The sequence below is a fragment of the Lacerta agilis genome, chromosome 2 (genome assembly GCF_009819535.1).
Source record: "Lacerta agilis isolate rLacAgi1 chromosome 2, rLacAgi1.pri, whole genome shotgun sequence".
Lineage (NCBI taxonomy): Eukaryota > Metazoa > Chordata > Lepidosauria > Squamata > Lacertidae > Lacerta > Lacerta agilis.
Window position 1 is genome coordinate 71,851,710 of NC_046313.1, and position 25,650 is coordinate 71,877,359.

The window sequence follows — 25,650 nt, forward strand, 5'->3', positions numbered from 1 at the left end:
TGACAAGATTGCAGATGGGCAGGACTCCCTGGGGAGAGCAATCCATATATGGGGGGGGGGGTATTAGAAGTCCTTTATATTTCTGCCAATTCTCACTCCCACATGATACCCTACACCAGGGGTAGGCAACCTTAGGCCATGGGCTGCATGCAGCCCAATTGCCTTCTCAATTCGGTCTGCAGACGGTCCGGGAATCAGCATGTTTTTACATGAGTAGAATGTGTCCTTTTATTTAAAATGCATCTCTGGGTTATCTGTGGGGCATAGGAATTCGTTCATTTTTTTTTTTCAAAATATAGTCCGGCCCCCCACAAGGTTTGAGGGACAGTGGACTGGCCTATGGCTGAAAAAGGTTGCTGACCCCTGCCTTACACCATTCTAGAGAGTGGACTTTGGGATGGGTGGTGGTAAAAGGAGCTGCATTGGGATGAAGAACATTGGAAATGTCCAGTGACGTGAGCAGAGTCCTGCTTCATCTTTTCTGAGCAGTGTTTTCTTGCTGCTGCTGTGTGTTAATCTCTGGACATGTTTTTGTGGCATAGTACTTTGACACTGTTGAATTGACGGGATCTGGACATGGACCGTTCACTGTTTTTGTCCCACATGCTGATTACATAAAGAACAGCACCACGGTAAGAAACACTTTTCTGGTTGCATTTGAAAGCCAGTAGTTCTGCTTATCAGTCTGTGCAAGTCTTCTCTGGGTTTCTTTAGAGCTAGTTTAATACAGGGATAGGCAATGTGGCCCTCAGGCATTGCATGCCAACAGGGCCCAAAGCCCACCCCACATTCTCTTTCTTTCTTTCTTTCTTTCTTTCTTTCTTTCTTTCTTTCTTTCTTTCTTTCTTTCTTTCTTTCTCCCTCCTTCCCTCCCTCCCTCCCGGCATTAAAATCACCCCTTCTAACTAGAAAAGGTTAAATCCTTAGAAATGGCCCTGCTTCAGTTAAACCTGAGTGTTTGCTATCTAATCTAAGCAACTTTCAACTCATTTGTATGAATCTGAATTTCTGCTGCGTGTGTAGGTATGATTCAGTTTCAGTTCTCTTCAATGTATTAGTGTTTATATTGTGATTGGTTGTCTTCCTTAACTTTTCAGTTAACTAATGTGTGTGTGTGTGTGTGTGTGTGTGTGTGTGTGTGTGTGTGTGTGTATAATGTGGAATAGTTCCATAATTCTTCATTCTTCTGTTTCTTGAATGAGAACAAGTTTTCTCAGTAGGTGAAGTGTCAAATTAATATTTGACTCTGGGGCATCCCATTCTCCTCAGCTAATTTCAGTGCTTTGGAAAGGTGCTGAGCCCGTGCCTGACTTGTATAACCCCATTTTCTTCAGTTTTCAGAATGGGAAAAGAAGGGTTTCATCAAGGATTTGCTTAACTATCACGTAGTCATCTGCCACGAGTTACAGTCAGAAGACTTGCAGTTGCAAAATTCCATCACAGCTGTCTCTGGACTCAAAATAAAGGTGTCCATGAAAGAGGTATGTGCCATGTTATTCAGTACGTGGACAGAGCAATGGGTGTGCCTCTTACCCTTTGTACAACAGGCTACCTTCCAGCCATGTGAGTGCTTCCTATACACATACTCACATCCAGCCAGGCAAGAAGCATTCGTATAAATCAAGGACACATCCTAGGTAGGCAACACACAATGTGAGTGTGGAGCAGGGTTTAAGTAGAATCCCAAGGGTTGGATAGAAAGGTCTGAAGGGTCTCATTTGATGCCCCTGGTCCCTATTCTTTTCATAAAGGTGCCTCTTGGTAAGAAACCTAACAAACTTCAGAAAGATGGATGCAGGGTTTTTTGTTCTGGGGCACTGTTGAAGTTGATCCTTGTGTGTTTTGTTTTGTTTACAATTATATTAGTATGAAAATGGCATGCATTGTAGAAGGGTCCCTAGGGAAGTAACATGTAACATTTCAGAAGGATGGAGGCCAGGGGCTAGGGAGTTATGGACACTTTCCAACCAGGCAAAAACACTTGAAGGTGCAAAGTGGCACCAGTATGGTCTGGGAAGAGTCCTGGGGGCCTGATAAAAGAGGCCTGGAGGGTCATATTTGGCCCCTAGGTCTGCGATTGTAAGAACATAAGAAGAACCTGCTAGATCAGACCAATGGCCCATCTAGTCCAGCATCCTATTGTGGCCAAGCAGATGCCTGTGGGAAACCTGATAGCCTTCTCCTCCATGAATTCGAGCCTCTTTTAAAGCCATCCCTCCATCCCATGGGAGCAAGGTTCCCCACTACCACTTCGCAATGTTCCCCATAAATTTCTGAAAAGTTTTTAGCTATACCCAGCTTGAGTAGTGGAAGGCAGGGACTGTGAGAACACGGTTGTATATATTCAATGGAAGGTCCATAACCCAGTGGTTAGAGCATCTGCTTTGCATGCTGAAGGTCCCTGGTGTGTCCAGGTAGGGTTGGGAAAGTCTCCATCTGAAACCCTGAAGAGCTGCTGCCAGTCAGTGTAGACAATGCTGGGTTAAATGGACCAATAGTCATGATAAGGTGTCAAGCCTAAAACATCTATCAAGACAAACCTACAATAACTTACTCCATCTTGCGACTGTAGCCCATCCCTCACTGGTGATCATCACTCAGAAACAAAAAGGCTTTGTACATGAGAAGGTGTGTCTTACTGGGAATGTGTATTATATCCCTTTTTCTCAGAACAGCGTGTATTTAAATGATGAAGCAAAGATAATTGAGAGTGACATTATGGGAAACAATGGTGTCCTACATTTCATTGACAAGATCTTAATCCCATATGACCTGCAGAATATAAACATTTCATCCAGCCTATCACAGGTATGTCTGAAATAATAAAGGGTTGAAACAACTCATTAATTTTTATACCAACTCTGTATATTTTTTATTTTAAAAAATCTATGGTTTTTATGGTTAAACATAAAACCTTGCACTTGCTTTAATATAAAAAATAAAAATAAATACCAGCAGTGATGTAAATCTGTCAAAGGCACACCCAAGGTAATTTGTATGCATTGGCAATGTATGTGAGCCCATCTTGCCCCTTTGTGTTACACAATTGTTTGGTTTGCATTCCTATGTTGTACAGAAGCATTTCTAGCTTTGCATATGAAATCTCTTACCTGGTAGAAGAAAGTTTTATAAATATTGGAATGAGGCATTTCACAGCTAGTATGTCTGACCAGAATAGTTGTATATTGATTAACTGCATTGATGATTGGCAGAAATCATGACTTGCTGCTGTTTTAAGGAGTATGAATGTCTGTGTATTGGGCAATTTCTCTTCAGTCTTCATTATAATGGAAAAGTGACCCCCCTGGGAGTGGCAATGCATTTGGGTTTTATCTTCCATGATACAGAGACTTTGTTTCTAATAACTGCATATTTTTGTTGCTTTCCAGAAAACCATCACAGAGGTTGCAGATGCTTATGGATACAAAATCTACAGCAAGCTTCTAGTGGTAATTTTTAAAAAATCTGTAGTCCTTAAAATGAAACATTAATCTATATAAATAAAAATGTAAATGTTCGTTTGTTACTAATCTAAGATCTCAGAAAGTCCTTGACCGATTGCTTTGAAATTTTGACACAATGTTGTATTTGAATAGGGGAGTGTTTTTATTTTAAAAATATTATATAGATGTCACACCTGTGACATGCTTTTCTGCAAAAAACAGCGCCATCTGCTGGATGTTAAAGCAGCACACGCTATACAAGATCAAACTTGAGGAGAGGGAGGGAGGGGCAGCAGGAGGCGAGGGCGGCCCACGATGAGAAAGGGAAAGGGGAGGTGACGGGGGACTCTCGGGGTGAGCATGGAGAGGGCGGGGGTGGAGCCAGCACTTTTGGCGTGAAAATGAAAGGAGCCGTTTCTGAGGGAGGAAGAAAGGGGGGATTGGGAGAGGGATGGTCTGAAGGGGGGAACTTGGAAGGGAAGGTGGAGAAGGAGCCTCTCCGCTGGGAGAGGAGGCAGGCCGGAGTTCAAAGGGAGAAGCTGTAGGGAGGCAGGCGAAAACAGGGTCTCCTTCCAGTACAGCCGGAGGCAGGAGTTCAATGGGAGAAAACGGGGTCTCCTTCCAGTACGGGGGGGGGGGATACGGAGAGGAGGCAGGCGGGAGTTCAATGGGAGAAAACGGGTCTCCTTCCAATGCAGGGGGAAGACGGAGAGGAGGCAGGTGGGAGTTCACAGGGAGAATCTGTGGGGAGGCAGGCTAAAATGGGGTCTCCTTCGACTACGGGGGGGGGGGGAGAGATATTCCAGGGAAATGTCTGAGAGAGGGGGAAGGGGAGGGAAACGGCCCCTCCCTCAGGAACCCCCCAACTCTGAATCTGGCAGGGAAGTGGCCCTGCATCCACTTAACCACTCTGAGCTGCAACAATGCGTGGCCGGGTACAGCTATCTCTAATAAGAATAAGAATAATAAAAATAAAACTTTTAGATTCAGTTCAGAATTCATTTAAGAGTTTACTCCCTCCAATCTAGGCTTGGTGTTACATTCAAAGGATTGTGCAGTATATTTCTTACTTTTAAATATGGAACATGTTATGTATTCAGTGGTCTGTGTTTGCCTGAGCTTAAGTCTGGACTAAGGATTCTGAGCCCCTGTGCTCTGATTTGATACATGATATCCAATCACAGAACATTTCAGGAATTGGGCCTCTGCCATTGGCCCTTAAAATCTCAGTTGTGATTCGCAGTTTGGAAGTTTAGACAGGCAATCATGTTGGAAGTAGGTGTGGCCGAGGCCTTCAGAAATGTATATAAGCAGTTGCTTTTCCCCAGTTATGTAGTTCAGTGAATGTTCTTGCTGTTATCCTTGTGTCTTGCCTCATGGGGACCCACCTACACTTCAAAACATTATTTTGTTTCTGATGATTAGTTGCACACAAGTAATTTATGATTGATACGGTGTGTACGGCATTTTGATGTGCATACACTTGTTGTATTGTCTCTGTGCAGGAGGCGGGACTTCTTGGTCTGGTTAACAGTACCTTGCACCAGCCCTTCACAATGTTGTGGCCTACAGATGCAGCATTTAATTCTCTCCCTGGGGATATGCAAAAATGGTTGTATCATAGAGAACACCAGAGCAAGTTGGCTGCTTATCTCAAAGGACACATGATCAGGGACATGCTGGTAAGTTGATAGTTTTTTTTTGTTGTTTTTTTTTTAAACCACCCTTCTGAATTTATTTTTGAAGTTGTCTCAGAATCATTACTTTTGTGTGTGTCTAGTTAACAGGTTCCAGGCTGATGAATACTCATGGTTTTAGAACGATGCATGGATCACTCATCTCATTTGGCTGCAGCAAGACAAGTGCTGTAAGTCAATGTTTATCTGAACTAAATGTTGTGTATGTAGAGGTGGAGTGATTATTGTACTGCTCGAGTGGGTCAGCTAGGGATTGAAATGGTGACTCTTTAGTCTTTCAGGTCTCCCCACAAAGGGCTTTCCTGTCAACAAGCAGTGTGTGTGTGTGTGTGTGTGGCAATTCTCAGTAGGTAAAACATCAGGAAGAGAATGAGTTGGAGAGGTCCTTTCTCCCCTCTTCTTCTCCCATTGGCAGCTTTCAAGATGTTGTTAGACTCCAACTGTCATCAGTGCCAGACCAGCATAGCCAATAGTCAGGGGTAATGGGAACTGCAGTCCTCAAACATCTGGAGACCCAAAGGTTAGCTGTCCCTGGTCTAGATCTTGATAGGGCTGCTGTACCTTTTTTTGTCAGTTATTTTTTTTTGCCTTGGCATGTGATCAGGCAAGCAAGCCTAAGGTGCCATTAAGTTTCAAGAAGTGGATGGAGGCAGGGATGATTTTCACATAGTAGCTTGAACCGAGCACCTCCTGATATAGAATCATAGAGTTGGAAGAGACCGCAAGGGCCATCCAGTCCAAACCCCTGCCAAGCAGGAAACACCATCAAAGCATTCCTGACAGATGGCTGTGAAGCCTCTGCTTAAAGACCTCCAAAGAAGGAGACTCCACTACACTCCTTGGTAGCAAATTCCACTGCCGAATAGCTCTTACTGTCAGGAAGTTCTTCCTAATGTTTAGGTGGAATCTTCTTTCTTGTAGTTTGAATCCATTGCTCCGTGTCCGCTTCTCTGGAGCAGCAGAAAACAACCTTTCACCCTCCTCTATATGACATTCTATATGACATCCTTTTATATATTTGAACATGGCTTTCATATCACCCCTTCTCTTGTTTCTTTCTCTTGCTTCTCTTGTTTTCCTTCCTTGCAGGGGCAAATTCTGGTGAACAATGGCAATGCAAGGATTGTACAGCAGTTAATGAAATTTAATGGTGGGATTGCTTATGGTATTGACGAGGTGCTGGAACCTCCAGACCTGGGATCCCGCTGTGATGAGTTTCGCAATGTTGAGCGGCCATCGGTGAGTGTCTTAATACATGCTTGTTGGTTTCTATAACCTTCCTCCTTTACAAATCCCCAAAGAAGTTAAGAGTCTCTCCTGGGAAAGTGCCAACTCTTTTTTAAAAATTACAGTGGAACCTCAATTGTCGAACGTAATCCGTTCTGGAAGACCGTTCGACTTCCAGAACATTTGACAACAGAGGCACAATTACCGGTCGGCAAAACCCATTGAAAAAACGGAGAAACGTGCCTTGAAAGCCGTTCGAAAACGAAAGCATTCACTTCCGGGTTTTGGGTGTTCAGGTTCTGAATTGTCCAGCTTTTGAAGCATTCGACAACCGAGGTTCCACTGTATTTTAATATTTTATTTGGTTTCAAGATTCAAAATTACATTTTAACACTCAGTAATTATAATCCTACCCATGATCAGCTAAATGTACTACGAGATAGCAAAAGAGATAATTAATCTGTGCAGACCCCAATGAGCAGAACAGAACAGAACAAAACAATACAAATAGGATCCTATATTCCCCCTCCCCCACACCACTGTTTAGCACAAATGAAAATAAAATGAAAACAATATTGCATAAATACATAAATACATTGCATAAATATAACATCTCCCTGTAATGTATGCTCTTTGCACAAAGGTTCATGCAAAGAACAGACTCAAACACATGATAAAAGTCCACCAGAAATCAGCTGCCTAGGGCCTGGTCCGTAGAGCTCCTGAGCTTTGGGTAAAGCCTGGACTGGAACAGCTCCAGACCCTGATGAACTGGAACACATAAAACACAGACTGGATTCCCTAACATTACACACCCAGTCCTCAGGGAGGAGCTACAAGGCAAAGAAGGACTCTGTTCACATGGCAGTTTATTCCATCTTTATGATAACTGTTAATTTCCACATTATATTTAGGGTTGCCATATTTTGAAGAGCAAAAAAGAGGGCACATTTACCGACTTCTACTTTTAACTATGGATCGCCATGATGGCTCTCATTTTTAAAAGGAGGACATGTCCTAGAAAAAGAGGATATATGGCAAGTTTCACACAATGTAAAAGCCACTTCCAGAACTATCGTGGCATACAGTGCATGTTTAGCATTCTTTTCCATATTGTTTGTGTCACGGAGACAAGCCTGGATCGGGAAGGGAGTGTGGGGGGAGGAACAGTGAGGGAAACGGGCTATCGAGAACCGACCCCATTAATCTCCACAGATACGTCCGATGACGACAGCCCTTTCTTAGAACTATCGCCAGAAGAAAGGGGGTGTGCGGATGTCAGTAATAAACAGGGGGGGGAAAGCAAAAGAGAGCGGAAGAAGTTTTCTCGTCACTTCCGGAACACCCGGAGATTATTGTGTTGGAAAAAGCGGGAACCGGAAGGAAGTAGTTGAGATGTTTGTAACCGAAGTATGCAGACACGCTTTGTAGCTCTGTAAATAATTAGTGCAATAAAATGCTTTGAAAACCGAGATACGTCCCGGCTGCTGCCTCAGAGCAAATCCAAAGGCAAGGTTGCCATGACAGTTTGGAAATGGGTTTTTTTCAGGAAGCAAATAACCCGGAAATCTGCCCTATATTCCACAGTAATTCTAGAAATGGCATTTTATGTTATGTGGAAGCTCAGTTATAATGCAGAACAAAAGTCATGAAAATGGAATAAACTGCCATATGAATGGCAGTGTTCATTCATATGCCAAAGTGTTCTCAGCCCAACAATTGTGTGTGTGTGGCAGGGAGAGAGAGAAATTTGCATCTGAGAAATTGTTAGAAAGTGCTTAACTCATCCCCTGTATGCAAAGGCCGCCCTGCCAGCCATTTTAAGCCTGGTCCCCACCCCCTCAGCTGGGCTTGGAAGCCAGAAGCCCAGAAGACTGGGGGGAAAGGTCTTTGAGGAGAGAATTGCCAGATGTGTGGTGTATTAAACACATCAGGCGAAATTCACCACCCAGCTCTGTCAGTGGAAGTACTGCACATGGATTTCCACTTGTGCAACAGGGCTCCCCCCTGCCCACCACAGAAATGGCTCCAGTGGAGTCAGGAGAATCCCCAGAACAGTGCACAGGGGGAGGAGAGGAGGTTCCATCTGGGAAGCTGCAATGTTTGTGCAGATGGAATGACTGGAAGAGCATAATGTTGAATTCCACCTCCGTTCTGCCCACTGATTACTTCATCAGACCTATTCAATTGAATACAAGCCGTTTTGAGCCTTCTGCTTCCCTTCCTTTGAGGATTTTGGGCATCCCTCTACGGAAAGAACCTGGCATAGTTTTATGCAACAAAGGAATGTATAGCTGCACTTTCACCCCAATTTTGAATTGGGTATTTTTATCCAAATTAGGGTAAGTTGCACCAGAAAATTTCCAGATGCCCTAGAGCAGGCACGTCCAACTCCAAAGAGGCTGCGATCTACCCATTGTCATTGCCAGGAGTTGCTGAGCTTTTTTTTGGGATCAATAACGACCACCCAGGCGGTCACTTTCTTTTATACCGCGATCGACCATAGACACCACCGCAATCAACCTGTTGTACATGCTTGCCCTAGAGTGATATAATTTGGCATGTTTGTTTTACTTGTGTTAAGTAAACACAACTCAAAGGTTCTGCTCTAGTCTAATATTGTATTTGCAATTGGGCTTCATTTCTTAATATTATTTCATTATCGTTATATTTCTTACCTGCCCTTCACCATGAAGTCCCATAATGACCTGATGAAATGGAAAGATTTTCCATGAAAAAATAAACCACTGGTGAACTTGAAAAAGGGCCATACTGGCTGTTACGCCTGCGGTCATTGCTGGTGAGACGAGCTCTGCTTAATAGAATCAGACTGGCAACTTTTAATTATAACCTTTGTGGACCTTTTCTCCTCTTCCTGCTTCTCTTTCTCTCAGGCTTCTGTTTGTAGTTCCTGTGATAGTTTGTCTCCTTGTTTCGGTGCCGCAAAAGATGGGGTAAGTTGAACATGAAGGTTCCATCTAAATAAAAATGTACTAAGCCTGTGATATATATTACAGTAGATATTTGGCATGCATTTCTACCCTAAGGAATAGATTCCAATGAAGGGCAAACAAAGGTTTGTTGTTTTTCCTTACAGGGGGAGACCCAGTCTTGTTACTATTATGAACATAGATATCCCGCTCGTCCATGGTACCCCCGTTCTGAAGGAAGGTCTCCCTGGTTATATCGTTCACGTGGGCTGAACAGATGGCATCCACCTTCAAGGTCCTTGAAGAAGGGGTGCAGGAGAACATGCTTTTCCATTGAGTGGGTACCTCAGTGCTGTCCAAACCACTATGGGAAAGATTGTCAGGGTAAGAGATCTTAGTTGTGTGTCCACAGGGAAACTATATACTTGTGTGGTTTCCCCCCCTCTTTCTTGGTGATTATAGTGATTATTTCAGCCAATAAAAACAACACAAGACTGTTCATCATAGTTTTCCTTTTTATATGGGGAAGATTCCCCATAGTGTCCTGTTGAGCTCTTTTTAGATTTACATGTCTTAGGAAGTAGCCCTTCATAGCAGCAAGCAAGTGCCAGTTTAGATACTCCTTTACAACCTGTTTGTGTAGTATGATGGATTCACTTGCTTTGTCTCGCTTACAAATGTTGAAAAATTTCCTTTATTCCAACAACCCTTCCAACATACTTCTTTGCCTTGAATGGTCTGTGTCCCCCACCATCCCTTTCAAAATGATAGACTTCCTTTTTAAGTGACTTAGTGTATATTCCACTTTGCCATAACACATATACCTGAAGGAGCGTCTCCACCCGCATTGTTCAGCCCAGACACTGAGGTCCAGCACTGAGGGCCTTCTGGCGGTTCCCTCCCTGTGAGAAATGAGGTTACAGGGAACCAGGCAGAGGGCCTTCTCGGTAGTGGCGTCTGCCCTGTGGAACACCCTCCCATCAGATGTCAAAGAAATAAACAATTATATGACATTTAGAAGACATCTGAAGGCAGCCCAGTTTAAGGGAGTTTTTAATGACTGATGTTTTAATGTATTTTTAACATTCTATTGGAAGGCATCCAGAGTGGCTGGGGAAACCCAGCCAGATGGGCGGGGTAGAAATAATAAATTGTTGTTGTTGTTGTTGTTGTTGTTGTCGTCATTATTCAGGAATTTCTTGCAATTGGCCACCTGGCAATGAATAAATGCTGGAGTGCCATGGGCCATGTCTGGTTTAAATGAGTGAAGGCAAATGACTCTTACGTGCAGCAAAATCTTAAGCCTGTATGTTGTTGTTGTTCAGTCGTTCAGTCGTGTCCGACTCTTCGTGACCCCATGGACCAGAGTACGCCAGGCACGCCTATCCTTCACTGCCTCTCGCAGTTTGGCCAAACTCATGTTAGTAGCTTCAAGAACACTGTCCAACCATCTCATCCTCAAGCCTGTATATTCAGAAGCAAGTCCCAATGAGTTAAATGGGACTTATTCCCTAGTTAGTATGCTTCAGATATGATAGCTCCAAACATACCTTTAGCTTATTAAACATATTTTTTTCTGATGACAGAAAGTTGACTCAGCTGGAGAAGACTTAAAAACCTAAGATTGCAGCTTGTTCCACTATGTGTAGAAAAAAAGGCATAGTTAGATTTCTTCGGTTTTCTCTAGCTTCATCATGTAACAGTATGATACAAATTCTCTTGAGGAACATAAGGCTGTGTACACACTCTTGTTTATTCTGCATCTAGCATGCTTCCACCGCTGGTTTGGGAAGCAGTGTATGGACGTCATTAGCTACAATTTGTATCTATCCTGTCATTTCTTATGAAATACTGCATTTTAATGTGTTTCCTTCCCCATACCAACTTCGATCAGAATTGAGAAAAAGAACGACCTAGCTGCATTTTAAGCCAATGATGTGTATGCACCCATAGTAATCCGTAGTGATCATATTATATAGTACATTCACTGGCAAATGATAGGCTTATTATATCTTGATCATTATTATTTAAGTGCCCAAAATAATTGTTCAGCACTGCACAAAATGTTAAAACCATACAGATCATGCCTTTAGACTTGCATTCCAAAGGTAAAGACCAAGAGACGCTAGGGAGGAAAGGAAAGGGGAGTAAAATGCAAGGAAAGTGAGTCCCACTACTTTCACCTTGCAGTTTGATTGCATATGGATGTGTTTCTACTGTTCTAAGACATTAGAGAAAAATTAATGGTTTGCTAATTAGGCTGGTGTCTTTTTAAGGGGGCTGCTAACTTAAGCAATAAGGCTTCTGTTCAAGAGTGATTGCCAAAACGGTTATGGCTGCTTAATAAGAATGCCTTCTGTTGGATAACATTCAGTGCGTTCTGCCTTTCAGTGTGTCCTGGAGGGCTTAAGGAACCATGCAGCAATCATGGTACCTGTAACGATGGGCAGCAAGGCTCGGGATGGTGCAACTGCAGCAAGGCCTTCATTGGAAGAGCTTGTGAGAACTGTGCCCCAGGCCACTATGGACCAGAGTGCAAAGGTACATCTTTGTTTTCAAAGACAGCAAGAGCCAGTAGTCTTCCTGCTTCAGTTTGATCTCAGCAAGTTCACTGGTAATATGCTATGAGTCAGGTTGCCATATCTGGTACCTGAGGATTGCTTTATAGATGTTTTCCTACACCAAGCGGGCATGGAGAACTCTAAAACAATGCATGGCCAGCTTTGTTCAGTACCACATTTGAAGATAGGTGGCTGTCTCCACTCCCCCCCTGCTCCATCTTGTGCACATGTTGGGAAGGTGCTGCCTGGGTGCAGTCTTACAATGCTTTTAGCTGGAAAAGGGTGTTTTCTTTCCTTACAGTACTGTTTGTGACATGTGTTAGTACTTGAGTAACAAGTACTTTAAAAGCAAGGAAGTGAGATACCTACTCAAAATCTGCCGGCACATAACCTAAGCATGTGCACATACCACTGTGTACAAAAATAGCCCTTTAATATTAGTCAGTGTTTTCGTATCTAGCTTCTTCTTCTTCTTTTTCTTTTTCTTCTTCTTTTTCTTTTTCTTCTTCTTCTTCTTCTTCTTCTTCTTCTTCTTCTTCTTCTTCTTCTTCGATCACTCGTAGCCGAGTAAGATTGTCTTCCAAAACGGGGTTTTAGCCGTGAGTCCGTAAGTGACTGTGGAGGCCAATTCTGGATCCACACATCCTTCCACAGTGGGGACATAGGTTTCCAGGCAGGAGTTGATCATGGTGAGGGTTTGCCAAGCGTGCCTTCCTCTTTGAGTGTCTTCAAAGCCCATGACACCTTTGGTAAAGGCTGTTCTCCAATTGCTTGCAGCGCTCCCAGGCCAGTGTTTTCCAGTTGGTGGTGTTTATATTGCATTTTTTTTAAGATCTGCCTTGAGAGAGTCTTTAAACCTCTTTTGTTGACCACCAGCATTACGCTTTCCATTTTTAAGTTCGGAATAGAGTAGTTGCTTTGGAAGATGATAATCAGGCAGTCCAACGAAGGTGATGTGGAAGAATCATTGCTTTGACACTAGCCTAGGGTTACTAGATTTTTTTTCAATGAATCCGGGGACACTTTTCAACTACTAAATAGATTGATTTTGTCAGGGGACTGATTTGTAAACCTGGGGACTGTCCCTGGGAAATGGGGACATCTGGTAACCTTACACTAGCCCAAGATGGTGACTATTACTTTTTTCCCTTCGCAGAGTGCAATTGTACCAGTAATGGGATCTGTGATGAGGGGCTGCATGGAGATGGCTTCTGCTTTTGCACTGCGGGGTGGACAGGAGAGCGCTGTGAGACTGAACTCGGTAAAGTAGACCCCAGCTAAATCCCTAAGCAGCATTCCTCCCCCTGTCTTGATAGACGTTCTAGGGAAAGGATCATGTTACACATTTCCTGGGTACTTCCCTGTTTTTTGTCCTGTTCTTATCCCATTATTGTGCAAAAAAAAAAATCTTTTTGGAAGTTTTTGGAGTGCTTCAAAAGCTTTAAAAGTCTGTAGCAACAAGGTGGAGACGAAAAAGCACCAAATGCAGACGCCATAGGTATGTATGGGGATGGCAGGCCTTCCAAATCCATATCTTGCCCTTCCCACACTCTGTCAAGGATCATGTGCCCCCAGCCCAGCTCAGGAAATCTAGTTAGCAAAGTGTTTTTGGCAAGTATGGGGAGGGTTAAAGGCATAAACAAATACAGAAATTCTCAAATAATCGCATCAGTTAAGGAATGTGAGACTTGAATGACAAGATAATGAAATGCTAAATACTGGTATGACTTGTAATAAACAAATCCAGAGAACTGGAGACAATGGTAGTGTCATCAAGTAACCTCTTCCTTCCCTCTGTCTGCTCAACCTATGTCACAGGCAATTCTGCTCTCCTGCTTCTTTTTTTCACAAGCACAAGGGATTTATATTGCCCTCTGAACCAGTTTTCTCAGTATAATGGAAAATTGCTAAAGAAAGTGAGCCTGGAAGCCAAATGACTCATTATGTTGTGATTACACCATTTTGTACATTCATAAGAATAATTATCATATACACTGTGGGGGGCAGGGATAAACAACTACATGTAGAGGAGGTTTCTTTCCATGCTGCAGCCCTGAACACAACCTCCCTCACCACTATTTGTCCTGGGAAGGATGTTGCTCTTGGTGAGATTTTTTTATCAGGATTTAGAGGTGGAGGTTACATTTGCGTGGACAGGCAGAGCCCCCCCCCCAACCTCAGGCGACCCCCCGAGTGGAATAATGACTCAAGACAACGTGCTATGGGATTAAAATTGGCCACAATTTATATTAAGTTTCAGATTTAGGGAGACCTTGGCAATGCGCTGTGAAATAATCCCTGAAATATGTCTGAAAATGGAATGGATTTGACTAATGAGCCTGACTTCTTTAATATCTAGCTGCGGTGCCTGTGTGTTCCCCAGCCTGCCATCGGAATGCTGTGTGCCGGTCCAATAATACATGCGAATGCAGCCTACATTATGAGGGAGATGGATGGACATGCACAGGTATTGAATGAATCTAGTATTTAAGAACCATGTTTAATCAGTCACTAAGACTCTTGTCATGTTGGGGTAGTATCAGAAAAGCTTTCAATAATACGATGGTATTGCTAATAGCAACAAATTTAGATTGTGAACCATCCTAAGACCACTTATGTTGCATCCTTGGATGTAATGTTGCATTCTCCAAGTGACTATATCAAGTCTGTGTGGCTTTTGGTTTTTCCCCAGTAATGTTGCAAGATACTGTGACCATGCTTCTTACAAACAGAGGGCTTATCCATGCTTACCTTTTGCCCTGCTCTTTCTGGGCACAGGTCTGCACTTAAGAGCTCAATGTCCAAGTGGTTTGTTTTTTTCTTTGTCCCAGAGATTTCCTCCTAAAAACCCTGCTCTTTAGTGCTTGATTGGAACAAATGTCAATTTGGGTTTCCCACGGATTGTCATTTGCTCTGATTGAGCTTTAAAAAGCAGGTTTGGGAAAGGAAGGATTTGGACAAAAAAGAAGAAGGGGTGCTCGGACATGGAGTTATAAAGTGTGGACTGTGCCTGGAAAGAGAGGAGAAAGGTTAGTGTGGATAAATTTAGAAACTGATTTATTTGTCACTGCTTCCCTCCCAGAGATGCTGGGAAGGAACTGAGGATCACCACCATAGAACACTTAAGAATCCTCTCAGATATTCCTTTGGGGAAGCTTTGTAATGAGGTGTGGATTTTGGAAAGCTCAAAGGCCATATCTCATTACAAACAAACCTTCTTCAAATGAATATTTGGGAGGATTCTTAGCCTCTGAAGATCATTGTTACTCTATATTTACAGATGGAGAACTGCTAAGGAGAATGGTTTCTGAGAGGGTTACTTCAAAGCACGCTTCCCAGAATTGAAGTCCATCCCAAACTGTGCTAGTTATTGAAACTTAGAGACAGAGCACTGGTCATGATTTCAAAAATCTCTCTGTCTTGTTTGTTTATAACAATCAAATGCTTGGATTCTCAAGTTATTTCTTAATATTCATTTTCAAATATTGCAGAGCCTTACAATGTAGTATACTTGTAGTATACATAAAATAAAATGTAATTTACCTGCTGGGTGCTGCTTTGGTCAATTCAGAAGGTCCTTGGACATTAGGGTCATCTGGAACTGCTCTTCTAAAGTATTTTCTGAATAGAGATGTTTATAGAATCACTTCTGTCAGATTCCAAGCTGGATGATTAGGTTCCTCTAAAACCAGAATGCGGGTGGCGCTGTGGTCTAAACCACTGAGCCTAGGGTTTGCCGATCGGAAGGTCAGCAGTTCAAATCCCCGTGATGGGGTGAGCTCCCATTGCTCGGTCCCTGCTCCTGCCAACCTAGCAGTTCGAAAACACATCAAAGTGCAAGTAGATAAATAGGTACCGCTCCGGCAGGAAGGTAAACGGCATTTCCGTGTGCTGCTCTGGTTCCACCAGAAGTGGCTTAGTCATGCTGGCCACATGACCCGGAAAAACTGTCTGCGGACAAACGTTGGCTCCCTCGGCCAGTAAAGCGAGATTAGCGCCGCAACCCCAGAGTCGTTCACGACTGGACTTAACTGTCAGGGGTCCTTTACCTTTACCTTTTATACCAGAATGCATTGTTGTTGTGGAGGTACATTTTTCAAATTTAGCAAGCTGCTTCCTTTTTTGCACTCTTTGTAGTAGAAACTCATCAAAGGTAAATCTTAAAAATGAGCTGTCTTTCCATCATAATGTGGGCATAGCAGTGTAAAAGCACAATTGTACAAGTATGTTGTTGTTTTTTAAAAAAGTATTCCTATACTTCTGCTAGAAATCCTGCTAGAATTCAATGTCAGTGGGATGGTGGCATCTCTCTGAACAGTTGTGGAACTGAAGGACTCTGCTCATCCCTACTTCCCTGTGTTTTTATATTTTGTTGGAAGCCACCTATAGTGACCAGGGTAACCCAATCAGATGGGCAGTGTACAAGTAATAAATTAATAGTCGTATTCTTATTAAATGGCAAAAGAAGTACCAGGTGAGTCTTGTTCCCCAATTGGTAGTAGCAGGATCAGAGAGCCAGAAGTGAGGCTTTACTGAAAAATGCTCTTTTTCATGCAGTGATTGACCAGTGTGGGAATGACAACGGTGGTTGCAGTGACTATGCCAACTGCACACAGATTGGGATTGATGTTTCCTGCAGCTGTTTCCCAGACTACGAAGGTGATGGCTATATCTGCAGCCCTATTGACAGGTGTGCAGATGGCATGAATGGAGATTGCAGCGAGCATGCCACTTGCATCAACACGGGTCCTGTAAGTATGACCCTTGGGATAATACAGAGCGCAACAGTACTGGGAAAATTTTGGGGTGAAAACGAACAGTGGCTATAGAAACTCTGAGCTTCTTCACGTTACCACTTGCATTCTTGTTGTCTGCTTGCAAATCCAAGCTTCAGTAAAGGAATGTGGAATTTTCTGTGCTATACAGCTGTAGCTAGGAGCTGGGGAAGGAGATCTCATAGTTAGTTTGCTTGTCAGAATGCTACATATAGGAAATACCCCCCCCCCCGCCCCACCTTTGCATTTCACTTTTAGCAAAATCAAGGCAAAGCACTGCTTAGCTGGATGACTTGAAACCACTTTTGTGAGAGCAGGGAAACTCACACGCTTCTCAAGGCTCCTGAAAAAAATCATGAGCAGGTCACCACCATTTTCAGCTCATGGGAATGCATGCAGGCGAAAGATTTCTATCTGGGTTTGGAAATGCAATTCAGTGAAAAGTTTCACCTAAAAATTAACCCCTCTTTGACCCTTCCAACATGTAACGTTATCAGGAGACTTAGCATGACATTTTCCCTTTGGCTTGGTGTTCAATTGTCTTTCACCCCAATGGTCCTTGCCTTCTGCATCGTCCTGTGTTTGGCCATAAGATTGCAGTCATAATGTGGGTTCCTTTGCCCTGCAGAATTCCCGGCGGTGTGAGTGCCATGCTGGTTACGTTGGAAATGGAATCCAGTGCTTGGAGGAAGTTATCCCACCCATAGACCGTTGCTTGGAAAAGAATGGGCAGTGCCATTCTGAGGCTCTCTGTAGTGACCTGCATTTCGAAGGTACAAGTCCCTGTTACCATCCTATAATTTCCATGGAACAATCCTTGTTTTATAAGATGTATTCTTTGTGTCTGTAAGATTTTAAATAGTTTATAGTATTGTATTATACATGGTTGTAACCTGCCCCAGGACCTTAGAGTGAAGGGTGGGAAATAAACCCTCCTTTGCCTCATTCTCTCCCTTGTAATGTGTGTGTGCAGCAGAGGGGGAACCCCAGACCCTATCTTGGCAAAGCTAGATCCATACCCATTCAGGTCCATCTTCCTCTTTCCCATTAACACTCATCCAGTTTGATGAGCTTTCCTCTACTGCCCCTCTTGAAATTTATTGGTGGCCTCTTTTGCCTGCAGATATCTACCACCTCTTTCCTTGGCTATTTTGATACGTTATCTATTAGATCAGAGGATATCAGCCCCCAGGGTACACTTGTTTCCTTGGCACTACCATGGAAAGCCTACCCCAAAGCTATCAGCTTTCTTTGCCATGACCTCCCCTGTCTCTGACACAACACTTTCCTTGAAAATGAAAAAGGCCTCGCAATCAGAAAATACAATTGCAGCTCAATCTTTTGCAGGTTACCTATTGTGTTGGGTTGCAGGCTGTGAGTCTGCAGAAGAAAATGGGGAATGGGAAGCGTTAGCCCTGAGTTGCAAACCGTTCCCCTCAGAGATGGGCCCACAGTCATTTGTGCTAGGCACGCCAAAGGGCACTTTTCCAGATCTGACCCACAGCAATGTCTAAAGGGGCACAATATTGTATGCTTGTTTTCCAGAAAAAACAGTTGGGGTCTTCCACCTGCAGTCTCCCCAGGGAAAGTACAGATTTACTTATCAAGAGGCTGAAGTGGCTTGTGCTGCTGAGGGAGCTACAGTGGCCACTCTTAAGCAGCTGTCTGCGGCACAACAGGTAACAGTGCAGCCATTATCTTGCTCATTTCCCTTCACAGTTGGTCTGAGGAGTTCAGCTCTTCTCCCATGGAAAGTAAATGCTCCTAGGTGAGTTCCTTCCCCCCCCCCCACACACACACTCACACACTCCACCTAATAGTAACATTTGGTAAATGAGCATCTTGCCTATGACATGTGAATGAAATGAAATACTGCCCCCTCCAGCCCAGGCATGGCTTCGCAGTGAGACAAGTACATGGTGTATAAGAGCAAGTTGGCTCTCAGTGAGAGAACCTGTTCAAGATCATGGTCTGACTGAAATACAGGACGTTAAGAGATGCCTGTGTTTCTTTCCTTTCCCCAGATGGGTTTCCACCGGTGCATAGTAGGTTGGCTTTATAATAGGTCAGCAGGCTACCCAACTGTGTACCCGAGTTTGAAGTGTGGCAGTCACCATGTTGGAATTGTGGACTACGGCTTTCGAAGTAACGCCAGTGAGAAGTGGGATGCTTACTGCTACAGAGCTCAAGGTGAGAAAGTACAGCTTGATCAGTATGAGTTCAAACTAGGGATACCTCAAGTTTGGCTAGATGGGGATATTGAAGCTAGCGAGTGCCCCAAGCTGAATCGGGGATGGAATAGAGAAGTGAAGCTAAGTGGGATGGAAGCTCTGTTGCCTGAAACTGATTTGCATGCCAAATCATGGCATATGAAAGTTTACACCATCTCTTCCTCCTCCCCCCCCCTCTTTCAGATGTGCAGTGTGTCTGTAGGGATGGGTTTGTGGGAGATGGCTACACATGCACAGGGAGTCTTGTGGCGGTGCTGGCCCAGAAGGCAAATTTCTCAGTCTACTATTCTGTAAGTACATTGATGCTTCTTTTGGCTGGTATGATTTTCTCAATGTATTCTTGCTGCTATGTGTATCTGAGAGCAGGGTCTCCCAGCTTAGGGGGCCATGGACTTATCCCAAGAGGTTCATGAAGAAGTTATTCTACCCATCTGCTCGCTCAATGTTTAAGGGAGAAGGGGGGTGACTGCTGCTTCCAAGAGCAGAGCTATTATTTTAGGCTGACCACCACATTCCTTTCTCTGTTTCAGATGGTACTGGATTATGCCAATGCCACCCAAGAAGGATGGGAATTTTTTAATTTCCTCTCCACAGATATGACTTACAAAACTCTTTTTGTACCCCTGAACTCCGGCTTTCAAAAAAATGCAGTAAGAAATGCAAAACAGGACTTTGCGATATTATTTTGTACTTGCCTTAAAGTGGTTTAGTTTTGGTTGAATGAACGCATGAATAATTGTATGGCTTATTTAACCAATGGTCATCACTGTCTACAACAGTGTTTTTCAACCTCTGTTCCGCGGCACACTAGTGTGCCGCGAGATGTAGCCTGGTGTGCCGTGGGAAAAATTGTGTTTATTTGATTCCTATTCAAGAGAATTACTTTATATATAGTCAATATAGGCACAGAGTTAATTTTTTTAACATTTTCTAATGGTGGTGTGCCCCGTGATTTTTTTCATAAAACAAGTGTGCCCTTGCCCAAAAAAGGTTGAAAAACACTGGTCTACAAGACCAGGTCAAATATAAGATCACTGAAGTAAACCGTTGTATCAAAACACATTCGAATCAGATTCCCTTAAAGCAAATGACCTCCAAAAGAAAAGACTACATTAAAAGTTTATTCCCTTTTCCCATGGAGTCCTGGGAATTTCTGTGGTCTCAGGGAATAGAAGTTTGTAGCACCTTGGCCAAATTATGTTAGAATTATTTGGGGAAAGCCATGGCAGCTAAACCATAAATCTAATTTGTTTGTTGCATTGATAATAGCCTCAAAGTAGTTCTGAAACAAGGTTTCTATTTTAGAGGAGGAGACTTTCCTGCATTCCATACCCAAATAAAGCCAGTGACATCAACTAGCCACAGAGTCCCTGTTCTTGTGTCATTTTAATGTAAATGAAAGCTTTGCAACAGAATGGCTTTGAAGAATGTCCTCAGAGCTGAGCTCCAAATTTATTTTCTGAGGTTTAAAAATAAACTCTTTGATCTGATGGCGGAAGGTATTTTCAAGGAGGCGTTGAAAAAAGAATTGAGTTTCTTTTCATGTTTTAAGTTTCAGAATGTGAAACATCCTCACAGCAGAGACTGGCAACCCAGTCTGTGAAGCGTGGTAGGACAAAGAGACCCTAACTTTACACTGGGGCTGTCCAAACAATGAAGATAACATAGCAAGTTTTATATCACTCAACTGACCTCACTTGAACAGAAAGCAACATATTCAACATGTGAAGGAATGCAGAATTTGCTGTATCTGCATGGCCAAGCACCAGGGGTTATATAATGGATGGCTCTTTGCTCCAGTGAAGGCTTCCATGAATAGAAGGACACCATTTAAAAAAATCTTTCTCAATCCTAGGGAACAAACTGGGGGGGGGGGTGGCAGGCTCAGGGACAGCAAAAGGGGGAATTAGTGCAAATTGCTTCCTCCCTCCATTCCACTCACAGAGGCCTCCAAATGATTGACAAACCTTCTAGGAGTGTAGAGATACAGTTCAGTATCACTTCCAATGGCTCTGCCCCAGCTGTGCTTGTGTTGTGTATATATATTGTGTTGCCATGCAGAGAGGTTGAACTGAAGGTTGCAATGAAGTTGGCTATGGTTTTCTCTCTCCTCTTTTTCTCACCAATGGCATAACTTTGAATGGAACTGAAACTCTTCTTTGTCTTACCAGTCTCTAACACTGAATGACCTGAAGCTTCATGCATCTGTGAGTGACGTGGCACTGATGAGCTTCAATCTCACGTCTGGTGCCGTTATACCTTCACAAGCCGGATTCAACCTTTCCATTGCAGATTCCACGAATAACACCCGCTTCCCTGTAAGTATCTCATATCAATATGGATAACTGGACAGAATCAGCTTTACCTTTATGGATTTGACTGTGTAAAATGCTTTGCACCACATGCAGCAAATTTTATTTGCAATCCTTAAAGTCTTTAAATTGTAACTCACTGGTTTAGTAATTCAGTTTTCTTCAATTTTATTGCACCAGGGTTGTAAGATGATTAATAATTCAGTTATAGTTGAATGGGATATTCTGGCCTCCAATGGGATCATTCATGCTATTGAAGCACCTCTGATGGCACCTCAACTTGGGCAACTTGACCAGGTTGGTTATTAGTTGGTTTGTATTAATCTTTCAGAATTATCCTGCTGCAGAATAATCCAGTTTACATGCCATTCATCTCTGCTTTACTACATAAGTAGGATTTAAATTCTTTTAAGAAGTGATGTGCTTTGCAAATAATGATCAGCGGATTTGACTCTTTGTGTTCCCAAGTCTATATATGGAGGCCATGGATCTGATTATAATTCATTTTTTCCATAAAATTTCAGCTTTTTAAGATTCTGCAGTTACTCATTTTACAGAGGAAGATCCTGAACAACAAAATAATGCATATCCAATTTCACAGAACCTTTAAATGAAAATTCATCCCAAAACTAAGCCATAAAAATTACCCAGTTTCTTATGTTCAAGGCCAAAATGATACTATAAAATGAGACTATATTCCGATTACGGGTAGCTACCCAGCAGTAACAAGATAACCAAAATTATGATCAAGATGCAACATTATATTGATTAGAAGAGAAGGAAAGCTGCAGGACTACTTGGGGGTTGGTCAGAAGTATTTCTCCTTTATTCGTCGCTGCTTCCTGTCCAACTTCTCCAGCAGTTTTCTACAGCTTCACAGCAGGAAGCATGCCAACTCACCTCTTGCTCTGGTGGCTGTTTTCGGGGACAGAGATCCACCAAACATAATCATAATGATTATAGAGTTTTCGGATTTGCTGTAGAACAGCGTGGCACTTTTAAAAATGCTAGCTGCCTTTACCTACGGCAGGACTCTAATCCAACATTTTGAAATAAGTACAAAATTGCTTTTCACAGGTTGTTGGTGCTATGAAATCGCCTGCTGCTGTGACCATCGGTGTATCCATTGTAGTCTCTCTAGTACTGTGTGCAATGGTGGCTGGAGTGTCCTACATCTACCTCAAAAGAAAGAACCAAGGATTCCAGTTTCGCTATTTCAAGGTATCTTCATCATGCATTTTGTTTATTTAAACCATTAATACACCACCTATCATAGTCTCAAAATGGTTTACAAGGCCTGCAAAGTGTCAGCTCTTCATTCATTACTCCCACAGACTTTCCACCTTCAATTATATGGATTAAGTGGGGAAATATCTGCTAATTCGTTGCATTCTCATTTCTGGTCACAGGCACCTGTAACATTGCATCCATGCCAAGTATTGGGAGGAATTCAACATAGCACTTAAGTTAAAGTCCCTTAAGAGTGTACTAATTGTGCTAGTGGAATGGCTTGAACAAGAGAAGGCACAGGAAGCCAGTATAGATGGATGCGCAACAGATTGTATCTAGCCCTGATACTTCCTGTTGCTCAACCAGTTGCACAACCAGCTTTTATTTTTACGAGACTTATATCCTGCCCTTCATCATAAGATCTCAGGGCAGTTCACAGAATAAAATACAGGATAAAGAAAAGTACTGGTAAATAATCGCAATAAGCAGGACAACTCTAGCTTATCAGCTCATTTGGCAGGCCATGCTGCAGGTATATACAGGTGAGGGAATCCCTTTGAGCACTAACAAAATAAATACTAATTTATTAAATACTAATTATTAAAGTTATAACCAAATCAATGTCAGTGGTTTGTGCCCTTTTTTATTAATCAGCTCTGCAGTTAGAAGGGCAGAGACATGCTTAGCCTATTTCTACTTTGGCTGTAGGCTGAGCTGGAAGATGACGAGCCTTCTTCCTGGGAGGAAAGGAGCCCACACTTGGTGTCCATTCCAAATCCCATTTATGGAGCAGACATCTCAATCTATGAGCCATTTGAGGTAAGACATCTGATCTTCATGTTTTGTTGATAAATTTATACAAAGTGTAGTGAAGTTTTTCTAATTTCAACCTTTTCTACATTTACTGTCCATGTATAATCAAAATTAATTAAGAAAGCATTCCTCATTAATCTCTTAACTGAATCATTTAGAAGCCTCCTTGATTTTCAGGCAATCTGAAGAGGCATTGCTCCTCCAGTCTAGTTGCTGTAACTGGATATCACAATAAACCATCATTTATAATGTCAGGAAAATTCTACCCTCCTTCTGGACTTGACCACTCCCTTGCAGCACAGCTGCAACTTTGGAAGCTTTCCATTCCCTTTTCAAGAAGCTGCAGTTAAAACTTTTTGCAAGAGCCACCCCAAAATTTTGGCAAACCTTAACAACACTCTGTTTGAAGAAAACCAACTTAACTATGGTTTGTAGAACTAAGCCAGCTTCTTCAAGATTAGCTACAGTTTAGGGTTCAGACTAATACTAAAATATGATTAATTCAAACTGGAAACAAACACTTCTGCTCTCCTTGCAATCTCAGCAGAAGAGAGGGGAGCATGCAAGTTTGTGGGAAAGCTAGGTTGATTCCTGTGATCACAAACCATAGCCTATCATGGCAGTTTTGCTTTTCCATTGATCTTTCAGAAGGTGATCACCAAACTAATCCTGTATAATAAAGTCCAAGTGTCTCTGCGTCCAGTCCCTGTGTCCGTGGGTTTGCGCTACTGCGCATGTGCCTCACGGACAGCCGTTGGGACTTGGAATGCAGAGATGGGCGAAACTGTTGAAGCAGCGGGTGTGTGCCCGGTGCTCCAGAGGCCGAGGAGAGGCCGAGAAGGGACGCCACGCTGCCGTTCCCGCTGCTACAACCAGAGCCCCGAGGCCTAGCGGCCCGGGAGCGGCCCAGAACAGCTCGCTCCGCGGAGCGCCGACGCTCCGGAGGCCGAAGAGGGACGCCGCGCTTTTGCAGCTGCTGCAGCCGCCGCCTAACTCAGGGCCCCGAGGCCTAGCGGCCCAGAACAGCCCGCCCCGCAGAGCGCAGAATAGTGAGGGCGGGGCTGTGCAGGCCACAAGGGAGAAACGGTGGGATATAGCGCGCGGGAACGCGGGGGCGAGGAGTCACGTGACGGGTGGGCACCGCCGCTGCTGCTTTGTGAGTACATTGGCAGGTAATGAGCGCACGACTGCGGCCGGGGAGAGGAGGATTCGGCGGGCTCCCATCCCTTTACAGGGGGCAAGAAAGAAACGACAGTCAGACGCGGGGGTTTGATATATTGGGCCGTGGGGGGGGGGAGGGAGAGATAGGAAGAAACAGGCGCGCGCAGCCTCTCAGCCTCCCCTCAGTGGGGAGACCAAAGGAGGCGATGGACCCCCCCCAGCTCCGCTTAAAGAAGGAGGGGGCGGCATACTATGTCCATCTGTTGAAGTCCACATATGTTCTAGAGCCCGTTAATTTAACGGGCTTCATGTCAACTAGTCTTCAATAAAAGATCTAAAATGGTGAATTTAAGGCTGCCCAAAATGATTGCTTCCATTGCTCCTGCAATGTGCACCAAGCCACAGATGGTCCACATGGCATATTTGTAGTGGACAGTTGATATTGTAGTGACCGGTTTGCTTGTACTACAATGTTTGCAAAAGTCAAGCTTGTTCTCTACAGAACTCATCAGATTAACTGCCCTAATATGTATTTGAATGTTTGTTTCAGGATTCTCTCACTGGAGAAGATTTCTCAGATGCCTTTGGAATTCGAGGCGACCAGTAAGCTGGAAACAACACTTTTCCAGAAGCTATGTAATTCAGGATGAACAAAATATGGCTGTTATGGACTGCTAAGAAGCCTTGCCTGCCCTTTAAATGGTGACAAATTAACAAGCGGCTTTAATTGTAAATGTTTAACATACCTCAGTTCCATTCCTCTTCTCAAATACATGGACAGGAAATTGGGACCCATAGAGCTCCTTGGCCTTGCATGTACACAGGGACTTTGGCAATTTTCTGTTTGAATGTAGCCCCCTTGTGTTGTTTTGGGTGTCAGGAATGAGTTTTTGGATGTCATAAGGAGTGGCAGTAGGAAGGTGAGGGATGGAAAGTCATGTTGCGTTTTTTGGATTCTGCTCCTAAATCTTCAGGCTGAAACTTAGGGAATATGATGACTCTTGAATGTGTTTGGATCGGTGGATGCTGTGGAGAATCTTCAGTGGGCCAATAAAATCTGAGTTCAGTTAGATAACTTTACTCTGAAACTGCACTATGGAGCCTTCTGCCGATCCCCTTTTTAAAATGTTACTTAAAAGGCAGTTTGAAATAATACTGCCTGAAAACTGTAGGCCCGTCTTTGTTTATAATCCTACTGAATTTATGTACTGTTCCGAGAATGACAGATGTTTGTAAATGAATGGGAACAAGCAAATGTTGTTAACCTTCA

General features: G+C 43.3%; 1 protein-coding gene across 1 annotated transcript in view; it reads left to right on the plus strand.

Annotated features, from left to right (window-relative positions):
- Nucleotides 1-25,650, plus strand: part of STAB1 (stabilin 1) — a 90,288-nt gene extending 64,638 nt beyond the window's left edge. Inside the window, exons 47-69 of the mRNA XM_033140693.1 lie at nt 543-632; nt 1,335-1,481; nt 2,671-2,808; nt 3,390-3,449; nt 4,949-5,125; nt 5,224-5,310; nt 6,230-6,379; nt 9,262-9,321; nt 9,465-9,681; nt 11,689-11,838; nt 13,015-13,119; nt 14,218-14,325; nt 16,416-16,609; nt 17,262-17,406; nt 18,179-18,312; nt 18,658-18,823; nt 19,048-19,154; nt 19,395-19,514; nt 21,036-21,182; nt 21,357-21,473; nt 22,254-22,397; nt 23,115-23,225; nt 24,931-25,650. Coding sequence (XP_032996584.1) covers nt 543-632; nt 1,335-1,481; nt 2,671-2,808; nt 3,390-3,449; nt 4,949-5,125; nt 5,224-5,310; nt 6,230-6,379; nt 9,262-9,321; nt 9,465-9,681; nt 11,689-11,838; nt 13,015-13,119; nt 14,218-14,325; nt 16,416-16,609; nt 17,262-17,406; nt 18,179-18,312; nt 18,658-18,823; nt 19,048-19,154; nt 19,395-19,514; nt 21,036-21,182; nt 21,357-21,473; nt 22,254-22,397; nt 23,115-23,225; nt 24,931-24,987 — 2,931 coding nt within the window. The 3' untranslated portion in view covers nt 24,988-25,650. The remainder of the gene's footprint in view (nt 1-542; nt 633-1,334; nt 1,482-2,670; nt 2,809-3,389; nt 3,450-4,948; nt 5,126-5,223; nt 5,311-6,229; nt 6,380-9,261; nt 9,322-9,464; nt 9,682-11,688; nt 11,839-13,014; nt 13,120-14,217; nt 14,326-16,415; nt 16,610-17,261; nt 17,407-18,178; nt 18,313-18,657; nt 18,824-19,047; nt 19,155-19,394; nt 19,515-21,035; nt 21,183-21,356; nt 21,474-22,253; nt 22,398-23,114; nt 23,226-24,930) is intronic.